The sequence below is a fragment of the Chaetodon trifascialis genome, chromosome 21 (genome assembly GCF_039877785.1).
Source record: "Chaetodon trifascialis isolate fChaTrf1 chromosome 21, fChaTrf1.hap1, whole genome shotgun sequence".
NCBI lineage: Eukaryota > Metazoa > Chordata > Actinopteri > Chaetodontiformes > Chaetodontidae > Chaetodon > Chaetodon trifascialis.
In genome coordinates, this window is record NC_092076.1 from 11,172,016 (window position 1) to 11,191,913 (window position 19,898).

Below are 19,898 nucleotides of genomic sequence, written 5' to 3' on the forward strand. Positions count from 1 at the left end.
CTCAAACATTCAATGCCATCAGAGACATTTATTAAAAAAGCAATAGTGCGCCATCAGCTGGAAGAGAGTAGTAATTACAAAAATATCATAAAACCAAGCAAAAACGACAATAGCTTCAGAGAAATGAACATTACACATGGGAATGACAGAAAAAAAAACAAAAACAAAATCATTTTCCCATGGCACTCAGGATGTTTGCCTGGAAAAAATAAAGAAAGGAAACAAACATTAGGATGAAGCAAGATCATCTGTAAAGCTGCATAGTGATAAGCACTTATTGATCCCCCAGAGGGGAAAATCTGTCTGGGCCAAATTTCAGGGCAAGTTATCCAATAGAGACATTTCACTCAAAACCACAAATGTCAGTCTAATGGAGCTGCTGGAGAAAAAGTCAGCGGCTCACCAATATCAGTAGGACTCATCTAGACCTTCATGGCAATCCTTTTAATTGTTGTTGAGATATTTTAGTCTGGACTAAAGTGGTGGAGCTACTGACCGACGAACACACCGACAGGGCCACGCCACTGGCATTGGACACAAAAACACAAATATCTCACTGAGGACTTGGCTTACCGTCATGAAGGAGGAAAATCTCTTTTCTGTCATACCCTCGACTTTTTTCAGATCATCCAACTGCAAAATAAATCAGACATAAAGTCACCAAGAGGAAATGAAAATCTACACCTATCAAATGCTGAAAAATGTCAGGAAAACACTGAAAATGAGGTGCTGTGGGGCGAGTTACACGATAAAACCAGACCTAAGCTCGACACCATCTGCACCAACCTTTGTGAAGTGACCGTGGATTTCCCTCCAGCCCAGGATAAGCTTTGCCTTCTTGTCGCCAATCTGCTGCAGACCCTTCAGCTCTTTGAGGGAGCCCGAATTGAGAACCTGTAGGATTTTCTGTCTGGACTGCTCTAGCACTGATGTGTCCAGTTGGGACTCCCAGCCATTCTCCATTATGTTCTCTTTACCATCTGGAGGCTGAAAGAGAAGAGACAGATACAGTTTAAAGACTGCATTTGTAAATTCACAATAGGCATTTTGCACAATTAAAGAAAATAGTAGGGCTGTCAGTTTAACGCGTTAATTAGATGAATTAATTACGCTGCAAATTAACGCGCTATAAAAATTAACGCAATTAATCATGAGAGGCAAGTCAATGCGCAAGCATTTTAAATTTGGCCCTTTGAGTGACCCGTATAGGCTGCAGTGGCAGGTCGCATCCTACCTGCGCCACTAGTCCAAAGCAGGGTGACAACAGACATGGATGCGACACCGGAGAGCGAGGCAAGCCTACTTGGACCTTTGAACGGCAAGTTTATTTATAAAAAGAACAAAGACAGGACTATTAACAAGAACGCAGTGATTTATACCTTGTGTAAAAAAGAATTTTCCTATCACCGTAGCAGCTCCAGCCTGAATTTTCATTTAAACGCCAAACATGTAGTTGCTGCTAGTGCCGCTAGTGCTACCGTGAGCTCACTCCGCCAACCCACACTTGCTGAGTTAGGAAAACGAATGAGCAGAGCCACGACAGAAAAACTGACAAACAAATTCAAATTCAAATTCTTTATTTGGGGACCTTTAGCAGATATGAGATTAGAATGCGATTAATTAGATTAATTAATTACAAATCCTGTAATTAATTAGATAAATTTTTTTAATCGCCTGACAGCACTATAAAATAGTAAATGAAAATCTATTTCTAAATGTCAACATTTATTTGTCTATATTAGCCTGAAAAGGAAGTTAATTTTGACCTAATATATTTGAGACTTGCAGTGTCTGCAAGTCAAAAAAACCAAATTGAAGCTAATGCACAACGTCAGCTCCTTCCTGATGCTTCCAATTCTGCAGATATGTCAAGCTAAGCACAGCACAGCACAGCACAGCACAGCACGGGCTTAGTTGCTGACCTCAACCTGGTCTGAAAGCTTCCTCTCTTTCTTCTTGACGCAGACAGACTGCTTCTTGACCACTGCAAGCTGCTGAAGAGGCTGCAGCTGTGACACTGATTGGGAGGAAACCACATATACAATTAATGTTAAAGTCATTTAATGCTACACATTAGAACACAATCTCTTCAACAACGAAAATATTCTCACCGATGGGGGTTTAAACGCAATACCTGAAACCAAATTTGCACTTGAAACAGTCTGAATTTAATATTTTGTCTCAAAGCCAAATGCGTGAGACGGGTACCAAGGAAAGTTTATCTGGCTCAATCTCCAAGCTGCTGATGGTGTAAAAATAATATCTCCTCATCGTCATTTGATACATTCTCTGGCTCCTATATTGTGCACTGAGGTCTTGTATCACCTTGCAGCTCATCAATAGCTCCAGTGATACAACATGACAGAATTAGTGAGTGACATAAAGAACGGAGGTTAAATTCCTGATACATCTATGGTCTTAATATGGTGGGTCTCTGCATAAATTCATTGAGTTACCTATGAAGTTGATCGTTTCTGACTGACCTTGAAGGGGTTGGACCACCGCCTGCTGCTTATTGGGCTTTGTGGCAGTTGACTGTTTTTTGAGCAGAGGTGCTGTGTTGTTCTTGAAGACAGGCTCCTGCTTGGCGCCGGACTTTTCTCCAGCCAACAGCATGGCCTTGCTCTCAAACTCTTTCTGCTTCTCTTTGAGCTCCTGTGTGGGTGCGAGGAGGGGAAGAGCAATCAAATAGAGCTGATCGATCAGTATTAAGGTCTGATGGTATCAGCGTGTGGCAAATCACATGCAGATAGAAGAGACAAACGTTGGACCAAGTGCAGATAGAAATGTTCAAAAACCCATAATTTATGCAGGATTTCACATAACCCCCTCACCCACCCACCCAGATGCAGATTTGCGTTATCACCTGGATTTCCTTGCGAGACTGAGCCACATATTTCAGCATGCTGAGTCTGTCTTTGTCCTGGCAGCTCAACATCAGCTTCTCCAGAGCTATTAATCTGTCCATCACTGACGGTTCTGACACACTGCAAGAAACAAACAAATCAATACTGTGAAAAGTAGGTAGAGGGGGCGGCGGTGTGGTCAGGGGCTCTGAAATGCACTCAGCAGTCGAAAGGTGGTCACAAGTTGCCAAGATTCATAACTCATGCAGACTTAAACATCTAATAACAGATGGCAAGAAAGCTGTGCTTGTATCTCTCCCGAAGAGATCTCAGTGGACACAGCAGCTGTAGCCAATGGGAGCACTGCAGAGAGAGTTGCTCTCAGCACAAGCTTTAAAATCTTGGCCCACACTAATTTGAGGTTTTGGTTTATGCTGTTGTATGAATAGAATTTGATGCGGTAACAGTCAAACATCACAGTTCTGATTAGCCAGACAAATAATAAGTCTGTGTGTGGGTGCATGTGGTCTTTAACCTGTGAAAATGTGTGGAGGGTGAGGAACCGTCTTGTTCGGTTTTCCTCTCATCCTTCTGCCTCTTCTTCTGTGGCTCGGTGCCAGACCCCCGTGCCTCGTGGTCCTCTCTGGCCCGCTTCACTGGAGATGAAGGCAGAAGGGAAATTAACAGTTTAGTATTCCGTGCACTCCAGCAACACGGTTTGTGGGCTTCTCTAGAGTGTAAAGCAATTCAGGCGAAGATGGCACAGCATCAGTCAAGGCTGCATTGCGGTGTCTGAATTAAGGCCAAGGGAAGAAGAGCATCGAAAATGTATTTAAGACGAGCCCTTTGGAGACAAAAAGGCATAAAAAAAAAAAAAACTTTTACATCCAGATAAAACACTCATCATGCCAACAAACACCTGGCTAATTATCATATTCTGGCATGTTCTGAGATGGGACATGGGTGCCCCCTACTGGCCTTAGATCAAACTGTCAGAGCATCCTTTCCTCTGCCTATTCCATTTCTTTCTACACTTATAAGCCCTCTGAAAGGAGAAAAAAACACATTTTCCATATGTGCTGTTGGAGTGAGTTGTCAGTGCTCCAAGGCTGAGTCCTTACTGTGGTCAGAACCTGGTGGTTCGGCCCTATCAACATTTCCTGTCTCACTCTCTCCAGCTGTCACTATCACAAAAACAACAGAAATAACCCCCGAAACTTGAGTGCATTTCTCTCTGTTTCACTCACCTGGCAGCACAGGCACAGCCATAGTTTCACGGGTGAAGGGCTTGTTCACAATGAGCTTGGATTTGGCCGCAAAGTTGAGCGCACTAAAGGTATCAAAATAGTATTTGTACTCGGGCGCAATATTGGTGATCATGACGGAGTGTGCCGAGCCGCCCAGAGAGTCCTGTAACAGCCGTGTGAGTTTACTGTCTCTGTATGGCACGCGGCCGGTTGTGCCAGAGTTAAGCGAGTCCACCACTTTACTGAGTGTGAAGAGAGACAGGTTGATGGCACCACTCTCCTTCAGACGGATGCCCTGGTTGCCAGTGCGCCGGTTGTCCTCCGATCCGGCCAGGTCGATCAAGTACAACTTGCCTGTCTGTTGTCTGTGGGGCAGTGCGCGCTGAGTGCGCACAACCTTGGATCAGTGAAAAGATTGAGAAGCAATGTCACGAAGGTCAAACATGATGTAAACACAGGGGAGGGAGGACAAGAGAAATGAAAGGTTAGATGACGTTTATGATAAATGTGACATTATGTATTCAGTGATACAATATAGGAAGTAAGACTGTAGGGAAAGGTTAGAAAAGGACCACTGACACCACTTTGTTTCTCTCTTAGAATAGTCCCAGAAAGCCCAGAGGTTGCTAACAGGATTGTTGCAAGAGAGAATTGATTTTAGCACCAGCTACCAAATCCTGGCCTACTGCTCTGAGGCCATGACCTGTTTAAGATGCTGTTTGACTGTCCACTCACACCCATGCACAGACCAGTTGAATGAGCAAAACAGAGCAACTCTTAAAGAGAAGTATAAGTGAACAGATAGTCTTTGGCCATGAGCCGATCAAATTATGCATCAAACCTTGAGGAGGAGGACAGCGTGACTGCGGCTGGAGCGCTGGTTGAGTTTGGTAGAAGCTGTAGTACGATTGAGGCTGGCGGGGACAAAATGTTTGTCAAAATCTGAGAAGGACGAGATGGCTGTGTGAGTGAGGCCAGGGATGAGGATGTTCTTGTCCTTGTCCTCCCGGATCGGCAAATCCTGGGAGTTTGGCGATAGAAGATCGAGTACCTGACACAAAGACAGAAGGAGGTGATGGATGGCACAACGTGCAAGCTATTGAAGTTTTAAAAGATGAAGAGAAGTTTGGGGACATCGGGAAGGGAGCAGAGCTACTGTATGAGGCAGGTTTAAATTAAATTGAGAAGAGTGGAGGTTTTTTAATGACACAGTGATATGGCCCCAGGTACAAGGCAGTTCGTGAGCAGTGGAGGTGAGGAACTCTGTGGTGAAGTGTTTTTCATGCATCAGTGGTTTGACGACTGAAAAGGGGAGGGTTGGGTGGAGACTGGGTTTGCCTTGGTCATTTACATGATAAATAGTTTGGTCCCCATTAAAAAAAAAAAAAGAGAATTTATCCTTGTTTACTCTGAATATTTAAACACGAACGTTCCCCCCAAATCAAGTATTTCTCAACAACTGATCAACAAATGGCTCATTTTAAGATGAACATGCAAACAACATGTTAACGCTGATGCGTGACAGCCTTTTCTCAATTAGTACCACAAATGCCAATGTTCAACGCTGTAAGGTTGACAGATACATTGCTCTAATGGCACAAGCTATAAAATGGGCTCAACTTTTAAACTAAGGGCAACAATTTTATTTCACTCTTTCACTTTCTTAAAGATGGGCAGAAATCAAGAAACTACTGGGCCATACTATACTGTACATATAGCCTATCATTCATACCTTCTCATTGTAAATTTCCAAATAAGACATGCCAATGCCGTAGTCCCATCCTTCATCCTCATCCTTAGCCTTGACCAGATTGAAGACCTCGCGAACAGCTCTGGGAATCACGCCTGGCTGATCTGAACTGCCCAACATTGTGTGGGTTTTACCTGTAAAAAAGGTGATGCGAGTTAATGGGGAAAAATTGAAGGATATGGAGGAAATTATATACCAAAAGAAGTGAACTTTAAGAGTTAACCATTATAGAAGGACAGAAAGAGTGCTTCACAAAACATATGAATTCAGTGTTGTGACTGGTGACTTCAGATTATCAAATATTAATAGTCTAATCTAAAAATCTACTGTTTATATCATATTCATTCCTACTTTTGTGCCTTGATTACTGTCTTTAATATAGTAACATACCAGCCCCTGTTGGTCCATAGGCGAAGACACTGGCATTCTGTCCATTTAGTATGTGTGGTAGAATGGGCTTCACTGACGACAGGAAAACCTCTTGCTGAGTCGTTTGCTCACCATGAAAAGCGTCAAAGCTGAAAGAGGATAACTTTTAGAATTTATTGCTGAACAATAATTAGAGACATTAACAATACAATCATTGAGCGATGAAAACAGGTAAATCATGCTGAGGACACTGACTGGTATTTGACTGTTTCTGTAGCGTTCCTCCAGTTGACTATTTCCAGGTTTTGTGAGTCCAGGCCTCTGACACACAGCCCCTCATCTTTCTCATCTTGAATGCCCATACAGGGTCGCAGACGAACAGCTACCCGAACCCTGGTCGTCTTCTTGTTTCCTCCATCTGTTAACGCCACACGCTGAGCCATGTTTGAGCTCTTTAAAACAAAGGCTTGGATAAGAACATAAACCAAGTTAGCAAAGCATAGCTGAACGTCAAGCTGGCTTTTAACATTCACAGAGTCAATAGATTTCAAATACCGATTCCCCTTACATAAAGCACTGCAATACTGGGTAAAGTTTTACTCAATTAACTAACGTTGTGGCTTTAATAGGCTAATAACAAGCTAGCTAAGCTGCTAACGTTAGATAACTGCCTATACATTAGCTGACATTTCCTTCTCGACCTAGCTTGACTAAAGTTAGTTACTCATTTGCCGACTGAGTTATTAATGTTCGGTTGGTGCTTACCGATATTAACAGCGGATTCCTTGAATAAGACCTTTATTATTCTCCAAGTTTCAATTTTAGCAACATAGCGAGCGCTGTCTTTTAACAATGGCGGTCGAGTCCACGAAGCATCTAACCGAACACTTTTCAAATGAGGAGCGCTGTAACAGGAAACGGCCATCAACCAATCAGACACACTGGCGCCTCTTTGACGTCTGCCGTCCTGATTTTCCAAGATTTAATCGTGCACCGAATATAGTAGTCGACACTATGCTATGTAAACATATGTGTACACCTTTTGAAATAAACCAATAACATGAACAGTGAGGGAAAATGTGTTTAATCAAATTTCGCTCAGCATGCTTGCAGACCTGTATGCGGTTGCGCCCTGCGCAGGAAGTCGTGAGAAAAGTAGATCTCTAGCACACACATTAGCTGCTGTCAGCCAGTCGCGCCGTCGATGGACTATCCATGTGATGTTTAATCAGTGGAAATGCGCATTCTAGCGGAACCAAACACACCGTCACTCAGTTCTTCTAATCCAAAATGGCGCTATGTTTACGTCTCTACATGACCGTTTATTATCCCTAGCTAGCCTCACGGAGAGCTCTGGTGATGTTATTCACAAGTTTTAGCCACAAGACCAGTGATCCACGATAAACCGGACGTTTGCTAATGACAATTGAAGGTATGTTACCTAAGTGCATTTTGCCGTGTAGAGTTAGATGACGGTTAGGCCTGGCGTTAGCTAGCTAACTTAGTTCAGTCAGAGAAGGGCAGGTCACGTTTAATTTACAGAATGGTAAGCAGTCAACGAAGCTACAACGTTAACAGTTATCCTTGTGCTGCCTGTTATAGACGTGATGCTATTCTCAGCTAGCTAGCAAACTCTTTCAAAAACACCTTTCTTATATACTTTGGGTTACTTCCAGTCGTATATCTTCTCCCACAATGCTTCTGTTTTGCAGATCCGTGGGTTTAAAGTTGACCAGCAGCAGTAGGAAGGATGCAGGCTGAGGCCACAGACTCTTCACTGAGCGAGGGCATAGAAGCTCTGGGTGTGAAGGACACAGACAAACCTGCAGCAATCGAAGAGGAGGGAGGCAACACAGAGCAACAAGACACGGAGATGACTGCGGCCACGGAGGAGGACACAGCAAGCAAGGATGGAAAGGGTAAGTCTACCGAGACACAGAAACAGGGACAGAAAGCATCTGCAGATACACATTAAGAAAGCCCACAGAAGTGAGCAACAGGTTTCACCATTAAGGGAAAAGTACACGTGGACTGATGAATATTTAATGTGACAAAACCAGTATGAGTAATGTAGGGAATAACTCAAAGTAATTGACCGTAACTGGTAGTAAACTATAAATGCTTACATTAAAAATATGCAGGTTTGGTATAAGTGTGAAGTGTAAAGAGCAGAAAATGCAACAGGGTATAACTGATTTTATAACATTCTACAGTATGTAAATAGAAATAAGGTGTAAATTAAGTGATATTAATCATCCAAACACTAAACATGTTTAATTCATCACTATGTGTCAGTTTAAGAAGTTTTCCTCACTGAAAAAAAAACCCATTGATGTAAACACAAGCACAGACAAGATCAAAATGAACAGTGTTTGATGTGACGCAGTATTACTTGTGATGGTCACACACATTTATTTGTAGCATGAATAAATAGTCATCTACATCGCATGAGTTACTGAAGTGTTATATTTCTGTGTGATGCTTAATGAAACTGGGTTGTGCTGTTATTCCCAGAGTGGATTCTCCTTTCGCTCAGCAGCTTTTCTTAAACTGCCTTTCTACACATTTTTCTGCCTTCTCAGACAGAGACACAGATGCAGCAGAAGGAGAGGCATGCAAGGACGAACCTCCGGCAGACACTGGGGTGGACGGCGAAGACGGAAAGCAGGCCGCGGCCGTGGACGGCGAATGGGAGCTTGCGTACAGCGACGAGGAAATGGAGGACCCCAAAAACTGGATGCCCCCTCCTGCTGAGATCAAAAGACTCTACGAGCTCCTCGCTAAAGGGGAGATGCTGGAATTGGACTTTGTGCCCCTTCCTAGGAGGCCCCCTACACCTGAACGTACCCCCTCACCTGACAGAGACGATGAGGAAGAGGCAGCGAAGGAAAGGGAGAGGGAGGAGAGAGAGCGCAAGTCAGTTTTACTCTTTTCATCATCTCTTACAGATTTTAGTCTTTTGTACTAGTACTGTGTGGTAACTTCCTTTTTTCCCCCCCAGGCCTCCAACTCCAACTGAGTTTGACTTTGATGAAGAGCAAATGCAAGCGACTCCGAAAAATGCCTTCATCAACAGACGCAGAACACCAGGTGTGACAGGCAGTAATAACTCATGATCTTCTCAAAGCACAGTTGAAACGATGGTTTGCTGTTTTTCTGGAAATCTGGTTGACATTTTTTTCCTTCCCTCCCAGGATCCTCAGCGCGTTCCTCCGTGAAAAGGGAAGCTCGGCTGGACAAAGTATTGTCAGACATGAAGCGCCACCGAAAAATCGAGGAGCACATCATGCGCACGGGTCGAGATCTCTTCCGGACTGAGAAGAAGCTGGAGGAGGCTCTGTCTCCAAACAGCCAGAAGGAGCGGGAGAAGGAGAGGGAACGAGACAGCAACCCCAACACCATCTTCTCCCCGAGACAGAGGAGATACTGACGCAGTAAGAGATGAGGACTTGCCCAGAGGCAAACAAGGCCAAGAGCTTTCAGAGGCTTTCTCAAAACTTGAATTTTTTAATGTAACGAGTTTTGTATGTTTTCTATTTGTGTTTTGTATATTGGCAATAAACATTTAAACCCTGGAGAATGTTAGCTGATCTGTAATCAGTGTGCACCAAGGGTGGATGATTTGGAGAGAAAATCCTCTGTAACAGCATATGATTGTGTATAAAATTACATGCTTTGGATGCATTTCTGGCTAAAGCGGTCAGTCAAATACCAGGCACATTATGGTACATCGTTACATTTATGCAAAAGTTGTATCAAAAAAAGCAGTATTGTATAGTTCTGTTCATTGATGCACATTTCCCACAATAGCCTACCACCAGTGGTGGAATGCATTTAAGTACATGTGCTCAAGTACTGAACTTAAGTACAAATTGAATGTGCATCTCAGAGGCAAATGTAGTTTTTTACTCCACTAACATTTGTCCAACAGCATTAGTTACGAGTTACTTTTCAGATTTGTCTGCCTGTCCAGTGAAATCCATGTAGCTTCTGATAAAGTGAAGGACGAAATGTTCCTTTTTGGCTTGAGAAAATTCAGACTCAAAAAACTAAATAAACTATTTAAAACCCCTCCTGGATTAGCTGGAAAATGCATCGTCATAAAGCTGGAAACATTGTTTTTCCGAGCTCATGAAAAATTTACTCTTTAGAGACTCGTGGTTCTCACAGGACAACAACGCTACAAACATCTGATGATCTTCCTTAATATGATGCACTGCTGTAGATAAAACCACCAAACTATGAAGAAGTTGAAATTAACGCCACTGAACATGTACAGCAGTAAAATACACATTCATGCAGCAGGAATATTAATAAAAAACATAGTAAAACACTGGCACGGACTGTTTCTCTGCAGATTGAGCACTTCTACTTTTGTTCATTAAGTAACTTTAGCTGCTGATACTTTGACATTAGTCAGGGTTTGAATGCAGGACATATTTTCAGTATGATAATAGTACTTTTACATGGATAGAACATCTGAATACTTCTTCCACACTAATGAGAAAATCATCTAATGTCAGTGTGCTGACGTGCTGTTGGGATGGAATTATATCCCTGCTGATTGCTTTCCTCACAATGTGTAATATTCCCATTATAAGCTTTTTCATCCAGGCTGAGTTTGACAGATGGTTAAGTGTTGAAATTCTTGCATTCTGGTGCCCTCTGATGGCTCACTTTCACCCTATGATGGAGCAGCCATGTCCAAATTCCCAAACTAGGTTAATAACTTTATAAATGGCATTTGATAAATCCTTCTGTTCAACTTGGGGAGAGAAAAAACAGACTGGAGGCAGGCTCAGGACAGAGAAGTATATTTTAGCTAAGATTGAGTAACAATACAGCCTTCACATAAGGCTCAGAAGCATATAGTATATGTATGCATAAATATGCATTCAAAACCACAAACCAAATAAATAAATAAATAAATACTTACAAATAAATAACAAGCATTTTGTGGAATATACAGTACACCAGTTGAAATGTTTTAGTATTGTCAAGAAGCAGTACCTTATGAACTCATGGAACAGGGGAATGGATATTCTGTGTTCAACATGCCCACAGTTGTCCAGATGTTTTGGCACACGCTGCCCTTTGTTACTTGTTTCTAAGCTTTGTTTTGTTTTTTTTAAGTTTTTTTTAAAGACCCTTTTCCAGGACAGTGAAGCTGCTTTAAAACAGACATAAAATGATAAAACTAGCCAGTCTGTTCATCGGTTTATGGAACCCGTGGTTCAATGAATCGAAGCAAATCATACAATTTAAAAGGTTTGAGGAATTTGTGGGCATGATGATGGATAAAAAAATAATCATTAAAATGAGTTGCCGTGGACAAATGTGCTGCATGTCAATCACAAGGGAATGCTTCCCTCCAAGATCACTTTTCATGATTGTTTCCCTTCAAACTGCCACATTAGCAGTCCCCTAACAAAGCTATAAATACTCACATCTCATGGATCCCTTAGTGAAATATTCCAGCCAATCAAATGGATATTCTGAGATTCACATCAGCACCAAACTTAAAAAAAAAACAACAAAAACATGAAGATTCATTTTCAAAGCGACTGCTACTGTGCATCACTTCCTTGAATGCAACAAACACTTGTGTTGTGATACCAGTACATGGAATGAGGTCATATCTACACTGAAACGAGAAGCGCTGCCGTAACCTTCCGGGGGGAGGGGGCGGGGGGCGGTTGTGTACACTAAGCTGTGAAACAGTGAAATGTTTGGTTTTAATGCCGAAATGTTAAAAAAAAAAAAAACGAGATGCAGAAATGAGACAAAAACCTAAAACAAAACAAGGAAAATCAACATCGGCCTAATACTGACACGGAAATAAGGACAATTTTACATCTGCTATGTACACCTATCACATTTTTCTGTCTGAAGCAGCCTCGTCTTTCTCCTCTGAGGACACGAATAAATAAAAACGGAAAGAAACCGCAAAGAATGGGGAAATCGGGATAAGGCAGCAGAATACAGTCTTATGAGAGTCTCTCCCTTCTAAAGGTGAGTCAGTCTGCAGGTTGGTTACATTTTGTTAGAGTGACAGTGACTACATAGAGGATACAGATAATAAACACTAACAAGTCAAAATACTGCTTAGCTGGGATTTTTTTTTCTTTTTTGAAGGTCTTCTCCATTACTAAACTGAATCCGGCCTTCTGTCTACAGCAAATGTACTAACATACAATATAATACATTCCTATTTTCCTGCTCTTCCTATACCGTGAGGCAGAGAGGACTGAATTTGATCTACATGAGGGAAATCGCCACCTATGCTTGCTATACATCCAGGCAAATTCCTCTCAGGTCAGTGCATGTTCCTATCTGTCACGGTGCCTGATGACATCTTTATACTGAGTGCACTCTAGTTTCCTACAAACTGAGCAGCTGAAGTACTTGATGGCCACCAACCAACCAATTAACTGTTAAGAGTTTGGCTGATGGACGTAAACACTTCAGCACTATTTGAGGCCATCGTCTGTAGCTTTCTTCATATTGCTACTTGTTTCAAGTCTCACTTTTCCCTCATAAGCTTTTTTTTTTTTCCTTTACATACTCATTGGTACATTCACCTTCCTTTTCCCTCCCCACCCTCCCCCTCCACTCTTCTCAGTGAGTGGCCAGCTCGGGCTCTGTGGAGCGCGCGCTGTAGCCGTTGGAAGGCTGGGGCAGTGCGTCGCCATCCGTCTGGAGCTCCTTGGCTGCGGCTGTGCTCGCATGTGGTCTCTGAGAGCGGGAGGAGCCCATGAATAGTCGCAGGGCGCCCCTGCAAATTAGGGAGAACCAATAGAGCTGTGGAGCCATGAGTAGAGCGGCGCCGAGGTTACAGTGCCAGGGCACAGACAGGGGAACCATGTGGAAGGGGATGGATGCGTACCTGGATCCAGACAGAGGGAGACATAAAGGATTCGTAAGCGCGTGTTCTGAGTCTCGGTTCCATAATCCATGAGGCAGACATCACGAGGCGTGCGAGTTAGCGACCCAAGCTCAGCAAGACAGCAGAACATGAGAAAACAGAGATGGAAAGACAGACATACCTTCCATAGACGTAGTAGAGGTAAGGGAAGAGGAGGACTCGACAGATGAAAAAAGTGATCAGCATAAGAGCCCCATTCACTTTGTGCAGGAGAGTGTGTTGCTGTTTGTACTGAGAGTGGGAAAAAAAAAACAGAGGGAGAGGTCGAGAGAGAGAGAGAGAGAGAGAAAGAGAGAGAGAGAGAGAGAAAGAGAGAGAGAGAAAGAGAAGCAAGCAGTACAGTTTGGTGAAAGCTGTTAATCTTATTTGCCATCGTTATATTGTTAATACTAACATTGTTATACGTCTGCACGGACTGATCGAGTGGCGACGGGAGAGCGCGGGATGCCATGCAGCTGGTTGATTTCTACAGGAGGCGGTGAAGCACACTTTTTTTTTAAATGCTCATTTGTTTACAGCGGATGACTTCAGTTATCTTCAACAGTCAACCTGCGTCAGTGAGATAACACTGAGGACAAGCTTACACACATTCCACTAAAAAAAAAAAAAAATAAATCCACTTGCCCATTCACTACTCTCATATCCAAGAATTACACGGCAGCCCATCAATAAACACTCTTTTGTTTCTTGTTATTCATTGTTTTTTCTTGGCAGATGCCATTAGCGCCCAGTTTTCCGTAGCCCACAATGCTGTTTGTTTCCTCAACCTAACCAAGTAGTTTTGACGCCGAAACCCAACCAAACTGCAACTGAAAACTGAAAATAATAGCACGAAGAAGAAGAAAATGAAAATATTAAGTCTAAAAAAAGAAAAGCCAGCATTGACTTTTGCTTTCACAGGGGACTGAAAGCCCAGTCTGCAGGGTCAATCTCCTGTGCTCGACCCCTTCATCCACCATGATGTTCTTGTGTGAACTTTGTCACTCTTTATGCTACATCACCTGATGACAAGCGTAAACAGCCGAAAAGCTGCCGTGTGACTCTTCTACCCCGGGTGCAAACAGACACTCTACAGGTGTAAGAGTGCGGATCTACGAGGTCACAGCTTTTAGCCCCACTGTTGTTTATCACATGCACTGTTGTCATGAACGGGAGGGGCAGGGTGTTGAATGGTAGAGGGTAGAAGGACAAGCTGATACTGTATCTGCTGAATATCCAGTCTAAATACTAGGGGCTATATTCAGAGGCTAACAGCTGTAGGAGTCCCGGATGGGGGACGAGCAGTAAGCAGTGGAGGGGCCACGTTCACCCGGACACTGACACAGTGTACACACATCAATACAAACTAAAAACAAAACCAGGTGGTGGGGGGTGGGGGGTGCAGCTCCTACAGTGTGTATCCAAGCAAACTGCGTTACCAATTAATGACTGATGTTTCTGACAGTGCTGTTCATGTGAGACACAGTCAACAGGAGCCGACGAGCATGAGGCTGCATGCCGGGAGTGACCGGAAATACAATCTCCATTGAATGAAATGGGGAAGAGAGAAGTAGAGAGTGCAGAGGAACTTTAGTGTGACACATGCACATGCAACGAACACACTCCAATCTCTTGTGAACCACGACACTTACCTGGATGAGGATTTTTCCTAAGCAGACAGACGGAGTGCTGAGCTCAGCCATGAACATTATACCCTGGAAATAATCTCCCTTTCCTTGTCGCAAAAACTAGGAGAGAGCAAAAGAGGTTGGTTATTTGTCTGGAAAGTGAAATGTTTTGAAGACCTAATTTCTACTTGTGCAAGGCGTTTTCATGTCTCCACCTGCAGTCTGAACACATGGTGAACACTGACCTTTGCACAACTTCAAAAATGTCTGCGATCAAGTTGCAGCTTCTCTCAAAGTATACTGTTCAAACTTCTCTGGTTTAACTGGATTGTTTTAATTAGTCTAAGCATAATGAGGTTATATCACGCTTCTAATCCTTGTGTTTACATGCACACATGGCTAGAGTGCACTGCCAAGGCGTTAAATACCTATACAATTAAGAGCTGAAACAATCAGTCTAACTGCTTACCAAAAAAGGTGCCAATGAATTTTCTACTGATCAACAAATTGTTATTTTTTAAGCAAAAATCCTATTGTCTCACTCAAATCTCCGCCCAAGAGAAAGAGCAATGTGTGACAGTTACCACAGAGACGGGGAAGCAGACGGTGACCATGACAACATGGTGCAGCACCATGAGGAACTCGCGACGCAAGTAGCTGGTCAGCGCTGAGCTCATGTGCCGGGGCACTGCCGAGGGCTCCTCGTGCCCTTTGACCTGTAGCTTGTACCAATAGCACATAAACATTGCGTAGATGTCGTACACGAAGTAGGGAACAGCAAACATGATGTAACTGCAAGTCAGCCAATGCCTGCGTAGAGAGGAAGAGAAGGCAGCTTTTAAAACAGGAAAGAAAGAAGAGCTATCAATTAAAGAGCATGAGCAAAGAGTTCGGTCAAACAGAGCTGTGTTAGCAGCAACAACACAACTTTTCTAATTGCATGTTTGCCTGTTACGTTGGTCACTAAGACAAGAACATCTGACTTATCTATAAAAACTAGTGCAGTTACTACTCTCAAAAAAGAACAGCTTTTCCCCCCTGCAACCCAGAATAATCTCAATGGAACCCGTCTCACCTGAATTTACAACCATCTAAAAAGAGCGATAAAATGCTTGAGGCAGTTTTAAGGAGAAAAAAACTTCAGGGATAGTTGAACTAAAAACTGCTTATATACAGCACCAGAAATCACATTTCAAGGCATCAATATCCAATCAAATTTTCGGGTTACATTTGTAGCTGATGTATGACGAGAAGTCCAAATCTCCTGCAGCCTTGACCTTCCCGACAGCTGACATGCTACACCCATCAACAGACAAGACATGCTGGTCAAATGGGCTGCAAAATATTCAGATTAGCATTTTTTGACTTACTGGTCCTCAATGATGTCCTCGCAGGAAGAAGCAATGATGTAGCCAGCTGAAGAAGCCATGACTGCCTGCACTGACGACACCAGCCTGGGAGCATTGAATAGCAGGTAAACAAATGTGTTTCTCATTAGCCAATGTAATAAAACCTTTTAGACTGTTTAGTGAATGCATGGTAAGAAAGCAGTGCCCTTACTCTCGCTATGCAGTAACAATACAATAAACAATACAAGAACAACTGGTCATAAAATGTCATGCAAAAAAATGCATGAGCCTAGGACTAAAGCAACTTGGACGGAGCTTTGGGCGGCACACTGTTGTGCCCCTATAGGAAATGTGAGTGTAGAGTGTCAGGATGAAAACAAAAACCACGATCTTAGAAGGTCTCACCTGGCAGATACAATGACTGCATCTCCTTCGCTCCACCTCAGTGCTGGGATTGTCTTCAGGCATTGTTTAGACAGCAGGAAAAGGCCTGGAAAGAACACAGACCCAGCAGCTAGGATGGTCAGCATGGTCCCCAGTGATCTGTCTGAGAGGCAAAAAGTTCAGTGGGCAATCTGGTCCTTGAGATCCGTTGCTCTTTCCCCTCTGTGAAAAACACAAAATATCAACTGGTGAACAAACAGTTAATATTGATCTATACAATGGCAAGTCCCATAAGTACACATTTGGCTGCGCTTACCTAGATAACAAATAAAGCAAATTATCAAAGTCCAACATATGTGGCAATACAGTATTCTAGCTCCACTGAAGGTCTGGCCATATGCATAATAAAGATGAAGGGGGTAGATGGCCGGGGTATCAAAGACAGTCCAGCACAATGTGGAAAACAGCTTTATATCAATGTTGAAAGAGGGCAGTACATGGGATCAAAAGCGCGGGGGGTGGGGGGGTCTATATAAATGCTGAGCACAGGGGCAGAATATCTGATAGAAGGCCCTTTTGTGCAGCATGCTGCCCTGTCCATCTGATGACATCGTAAGCATTATTCACTTTCCCATTTATTCCGAGGGCGACCGTGTGGTAGTTCAATGCGGTTTAGCTGCTTGCTTACACTAAACTAGCTGACTCATTAAAAAGTTGGAAGTCCATTAGCAAAATACGCATTGCGCTATTTTAAAATCCTGAACGTCGAAAATATTGACATGGGCATAGGCTGCTGATGCTCATAGTTCCTGGCAACAACAGTACCTAATGTTATTTATCTGGAAAATGTATTTAAAGCCACCGGTGGCAGGTAGCAAACCAAATAAATGAATGGAGACCGGCTGTAGGTTGACATATAACGTTAACTAAACTAATCTCATATTGACGCTGAGCTACCAAACTGTTAGTGCTAACGTTACCTTAAAATGACTTTGTCTAAATTGTGCAATGCTTAGTTCAAGAGCACACGTCAAAATCACTTGGTGTATTAAACTAAAGCTAACTTAGCTAACGTTATACAGAACGCTTTCCATAATATATAGCTTTGCTACGAGCTAGTTACGCTAAAAATAACGGCAGATAGCTACAGGTAACGCCAACTAATGAGATTTGTTGTTTGGTTGTCAACTTGTTAGCAAGAAAAACGGGGTCAGTCAGGAAGCACGTATGTAGGTTTGGTGAACAGAGACGATTTTGCTAACACTTAATTTCATCTGTCGCCCCAGTAAGCATGACCAAACTGTCTGCGCCGCTGAACTGCCTGCTAACAATGACGCTCAGACCGTTAGCTAACGGGAGCGTCACCCAAAATGTGGCGCTAGCTTGTAGCAGTTAGTCACCGCTGGTTTAGTTAGCAAGCATCTCGCTTTGACCGAATCTAGATAACGGCATTTAGCAAGATGATGACACCCAATTAACAACGACTAATATTTGAATGTGCCACCATCCATGTTTGTCACTCATTCATGGCGGCGTAATGTTGACGTTAAACTGATTGGTTAGCTTGTTATTTGTTTGTAGCAGTTAGCAGTAGCAACTAAGCTAACCGACACAGTGAACGCTAACTGGCTAACAGATTGGAGTTTGCACATGTTTAGAATAAATGAAAAATCTTAAGCAACATTTACACAGAGACTCTGCAGAGTCCAGTCAGCGGCCGGTCGAAACTCGTGTCCTGCAGAAAGCGTTTGACGTTAGAGATGTCCCAGGGGTCTCCGCCTCGATGATCCGCATGTTTATGTGGCGACTTCAATGTCTGAAGGGTAGCAGCAGCGAGCTAACGCTAGCTTGCAGCAAGTTAGATCGACATCTAGGTGAGGGCAGCTCACTAAGAGCATTGGTGAGTAGCCTGCGATCTAGCCAGGTTCTGTATGCGGCTGATTCAAGCAAGGGAAACCGACGATAAGCAGCAATGACACAATCAGATCCAGGTGTCAACGTGACGATAGTGGGTCCTGTCGCTATGTCATCTCATCTGTCTCGCACCAGCAGACTGGTGATGCCGCTGCCTCTGCTTCGCAGATGCAACGTTGACTCAACGCTGTGGACTGCTGCGCCAGCTAGTTCTTACAGGTCCAGGCGGCAGATCATGACATGACGAGAAATATGCACCAGTCACAGCACTGCATTTTGTAAACTGGGTTTTATTGCGTTACATGAAGGGAAACGCTGGATGGATTGCCCAGCAGCATCTATTCCTGCTGCGTTCATAGTTTGCAATATCCAGTCTGTCCACTTAAATAATACAGTAATTTGCATGACAGCACAATGACTCCGCATTTACGTATTTAATTCAGACAATCACTATAAATCTGTGAACTGTAAACACTTAGAGAAGTGTTGATCTTTGACAGGCACTTCATTTGACCTTTGAAAGGACCAGCACTTCCAAATGAAATGATCAATCATCAATCCTCAGCTGCACTGTATCAGAGATGCCTGGTATGTTTGGAGGACTCAGGACCATGACATTTTGCAGCCTTGCACACTGTGACATGTTTGGAGACGTGCAGATTACATGTCAGTCAATGCAGTGCTGTTTAGGCTTTGCAGTGATAAACTCTGCTCAGAGTTTAGGGCATGTCAAAACTGTTGCTGTTAAGTCTGTAAATTCATTCCTGTCTATTTGTGGTCCCTCCTCAGATGAAGGGTGCCATGTGCTCAGTCCGCTTTTCCTCCTCAGTCCTATGCCCCTGTTTTAGATGTCAAACCAGAATTATGTTGGACAAATTAAGGACAGTGTCAGTTTTTCTTACAGCCAGACGCACAGCTCTGAAGTTGGAATAGGAGCAGTCTTGTCTTGAGTGGAATGCAACACATGGCACATTTGATATAAATTTTAAGACCAGGACAACTACAACTGAAAAGATGATTCATCTCTAAAATGCCAAGACAGAGAGTAGATGTTAAAGGAAACCGATCCGGCTTTATTTTAAGTGCTAGAATGAACTCTTTTTTTTTCTTCTTCTGATAATATTTTAATGCATTCCCAGATTTACTTTCAACACTCTTTGGGAAACGTGTCTGAACTTGTGTTCAGCTTTGCCATACAGTGATGCTGACAGTGATATCATTGCAAGAGCAAGATAACAAGTTTATCAAGTCAAGAAAGGCCAAGTGTCCTGACTGAACACATTGTTCTATTTTGGCTGCTGTCAGCAGATGACGGCAGGATTTTGATAAACTGGATTAAAGTGAGACATCTATAAAGACGTCATACAAGAAAAGTGATCTTTGCACTTGTGTATTCAGACAGGGCCGTAGGAGAATACGTTAAAGTAACAGCAATCAGATCCTGCAGTCACTGACTGACACTATTGAGTACATTTACTGTGTGTGTTGACAGTGTGCAGGATCCGAT

The 19,898-nt window shown here is 43.1% G+C and overlaps 3 protein-coding genes across 3 annotated transcripts; 1 reads left to right on the plus strand and 2 right to left on the minus strand.

Annotated features, from left to right (window-relative positions):
• Positions 1-15: 15 nt before the first annotated feature.
• Positions 16-7,925, minus strand: kif22 (kinesin family member 22). The gene is made up of 12 exons (XM_070991178.1): positions 6,468-7,925; positions 6,234-6,361; positions 5,826-5,977; positions 4,935-5,144; positions 4,094-4,490; positions 3,382-3,502; positions 2,867-2,987; positions 2,484-2,655; positions 1,923-2,017; positions 787-987; positions 574-633; positions 16-199 (listed from the first exon to the last, which is right to left on the minus strand). The coding sequence occupies exons 1-12, from the start codon at positions 6,653-6,655 to the stop codon at positions 170-172; spliced, it is 1,875 nt and encodes a 624-aa protein (XP_070847279.1). The 5' UTR covers positions 6,656-7,925; the 3' UTR covers positions 16-169.
• Positions 7,926-7,962: 37 nt separating this feature from the next.
• Positions 7,963-10,548, plus strand: pagr1 (PAXIP1 associated glutamate-rich protein 1). The gene is made up of 4 exons (XM_070991179.1): positions 7,963-8,131; positions 8,795-9,128; positions 9,214-9,302; positions 9,407-10,548. Exons 1-4 carry the CDS (start codon positions 7,963-7,965, stop codon positions 9,640-9,642), a joined length of 828 nt encoding a protein of 275 aa, XP_070847280.1. The 3' UTR covers positions 9,643-10,548.
• Positions 10,549-11,010: 462 nt separating this feature from the next.
• Positions 11,011-18,767, minus strand: tlcd3bb (TLC domain containing 3Bb). The gene is made up of 7 exons (XM_070990376.1): positions 18,166-18,767; positions 16,499-16,699; positions 16,115-16,198; positions 15,329-15,554; positions 14,769-14,864; positions 13,259-13,368; positions 11,011-13,098 (listed from the first exon to the last, which is right to left on the minus strand). Exons 2-7 carry the CDS (start codon positions 16,621-16,623, stop codon positions 12,831-12,833), a joined length of 909 nt encoding a protein of 302 aa, XP_070846477.1. The 5' UTR covers positions 16,624-16,699; positions 18,166-18,767; the 3' UTR covers positions 11,011-12,830.
• Positions 18,768-19,898: the final 1,131 nt, after the last annotated feature.

Excerpts from the sequence above, each read along its gene's own strand:
- kif22 (XM_070991178.1), bottom strand. The coding sequence starts at position 6,655 with ATGGCTCAGCGTGTGGCGTTAACAGATGGAGGAAACAAGAAGACGACC. Across the intron at positions 6,362-6,467 it reads ACAGAAACAGTCAAATACCA|CTTTGACGCTTTTCATGGTG; the intron begins GTCAGTGTCCTC and ends ATCCTCTTTCAG. Across the intron at positions 3,503-4,093 it reads GGCTGTGCCTGTGCTGCCAG|TGAAGCGGGCCAGAGAGGAC; the intron begins GTGAGTGAAACA and ends CTTCATCTCCAG.
- pagr1 (XM_070991179.1), top strand. The coding sequence starts at position 7,963 with ATGCAGGCTGAGGCCACAGACTCTTCACTGAGCGAGGGCATAGAAGCT. Across the intron at positions 8,132-8,794 it reads AGCAAGCAAGGATGGAAAGG|ACAGAGACACAGATGCAGCA; the intron begins GTAAGTCTACCG and ends CTGCCTTCTCAG. Across the intron at positions 9,129-9,213 it reads AGGGAGGAGAGAGAGCGCAA|GCCTCCAACTCCAACTGAGT; the intron begins GTCAGTTTTACT and ends TTTCCCCCCCAG.
- tlcd3bb (XM_070990376.1), bottom strand. The coding sequence starts at position 16,623 with ATGCTGACCATCCTAGCTGCTGGGTCTGTGTTCTTTCCAGGCCTTTTC. Across the intron at positions 16,199-16,498 it reads GCAGTCATTGTATCTGCCAG|GCTGGTGTCGTCAGTGCAGG; the intron begins GTGAGACCTTCT and ends CAATGCTCCCAG. Across the intron at positions 13,099-13,258 it reads CTCTACTACGTCTATGGAAG|GTACGCATCCATCCCCTTCC; the intron begins GTATGTCTGTCT and ends GTCTGGATCCAG.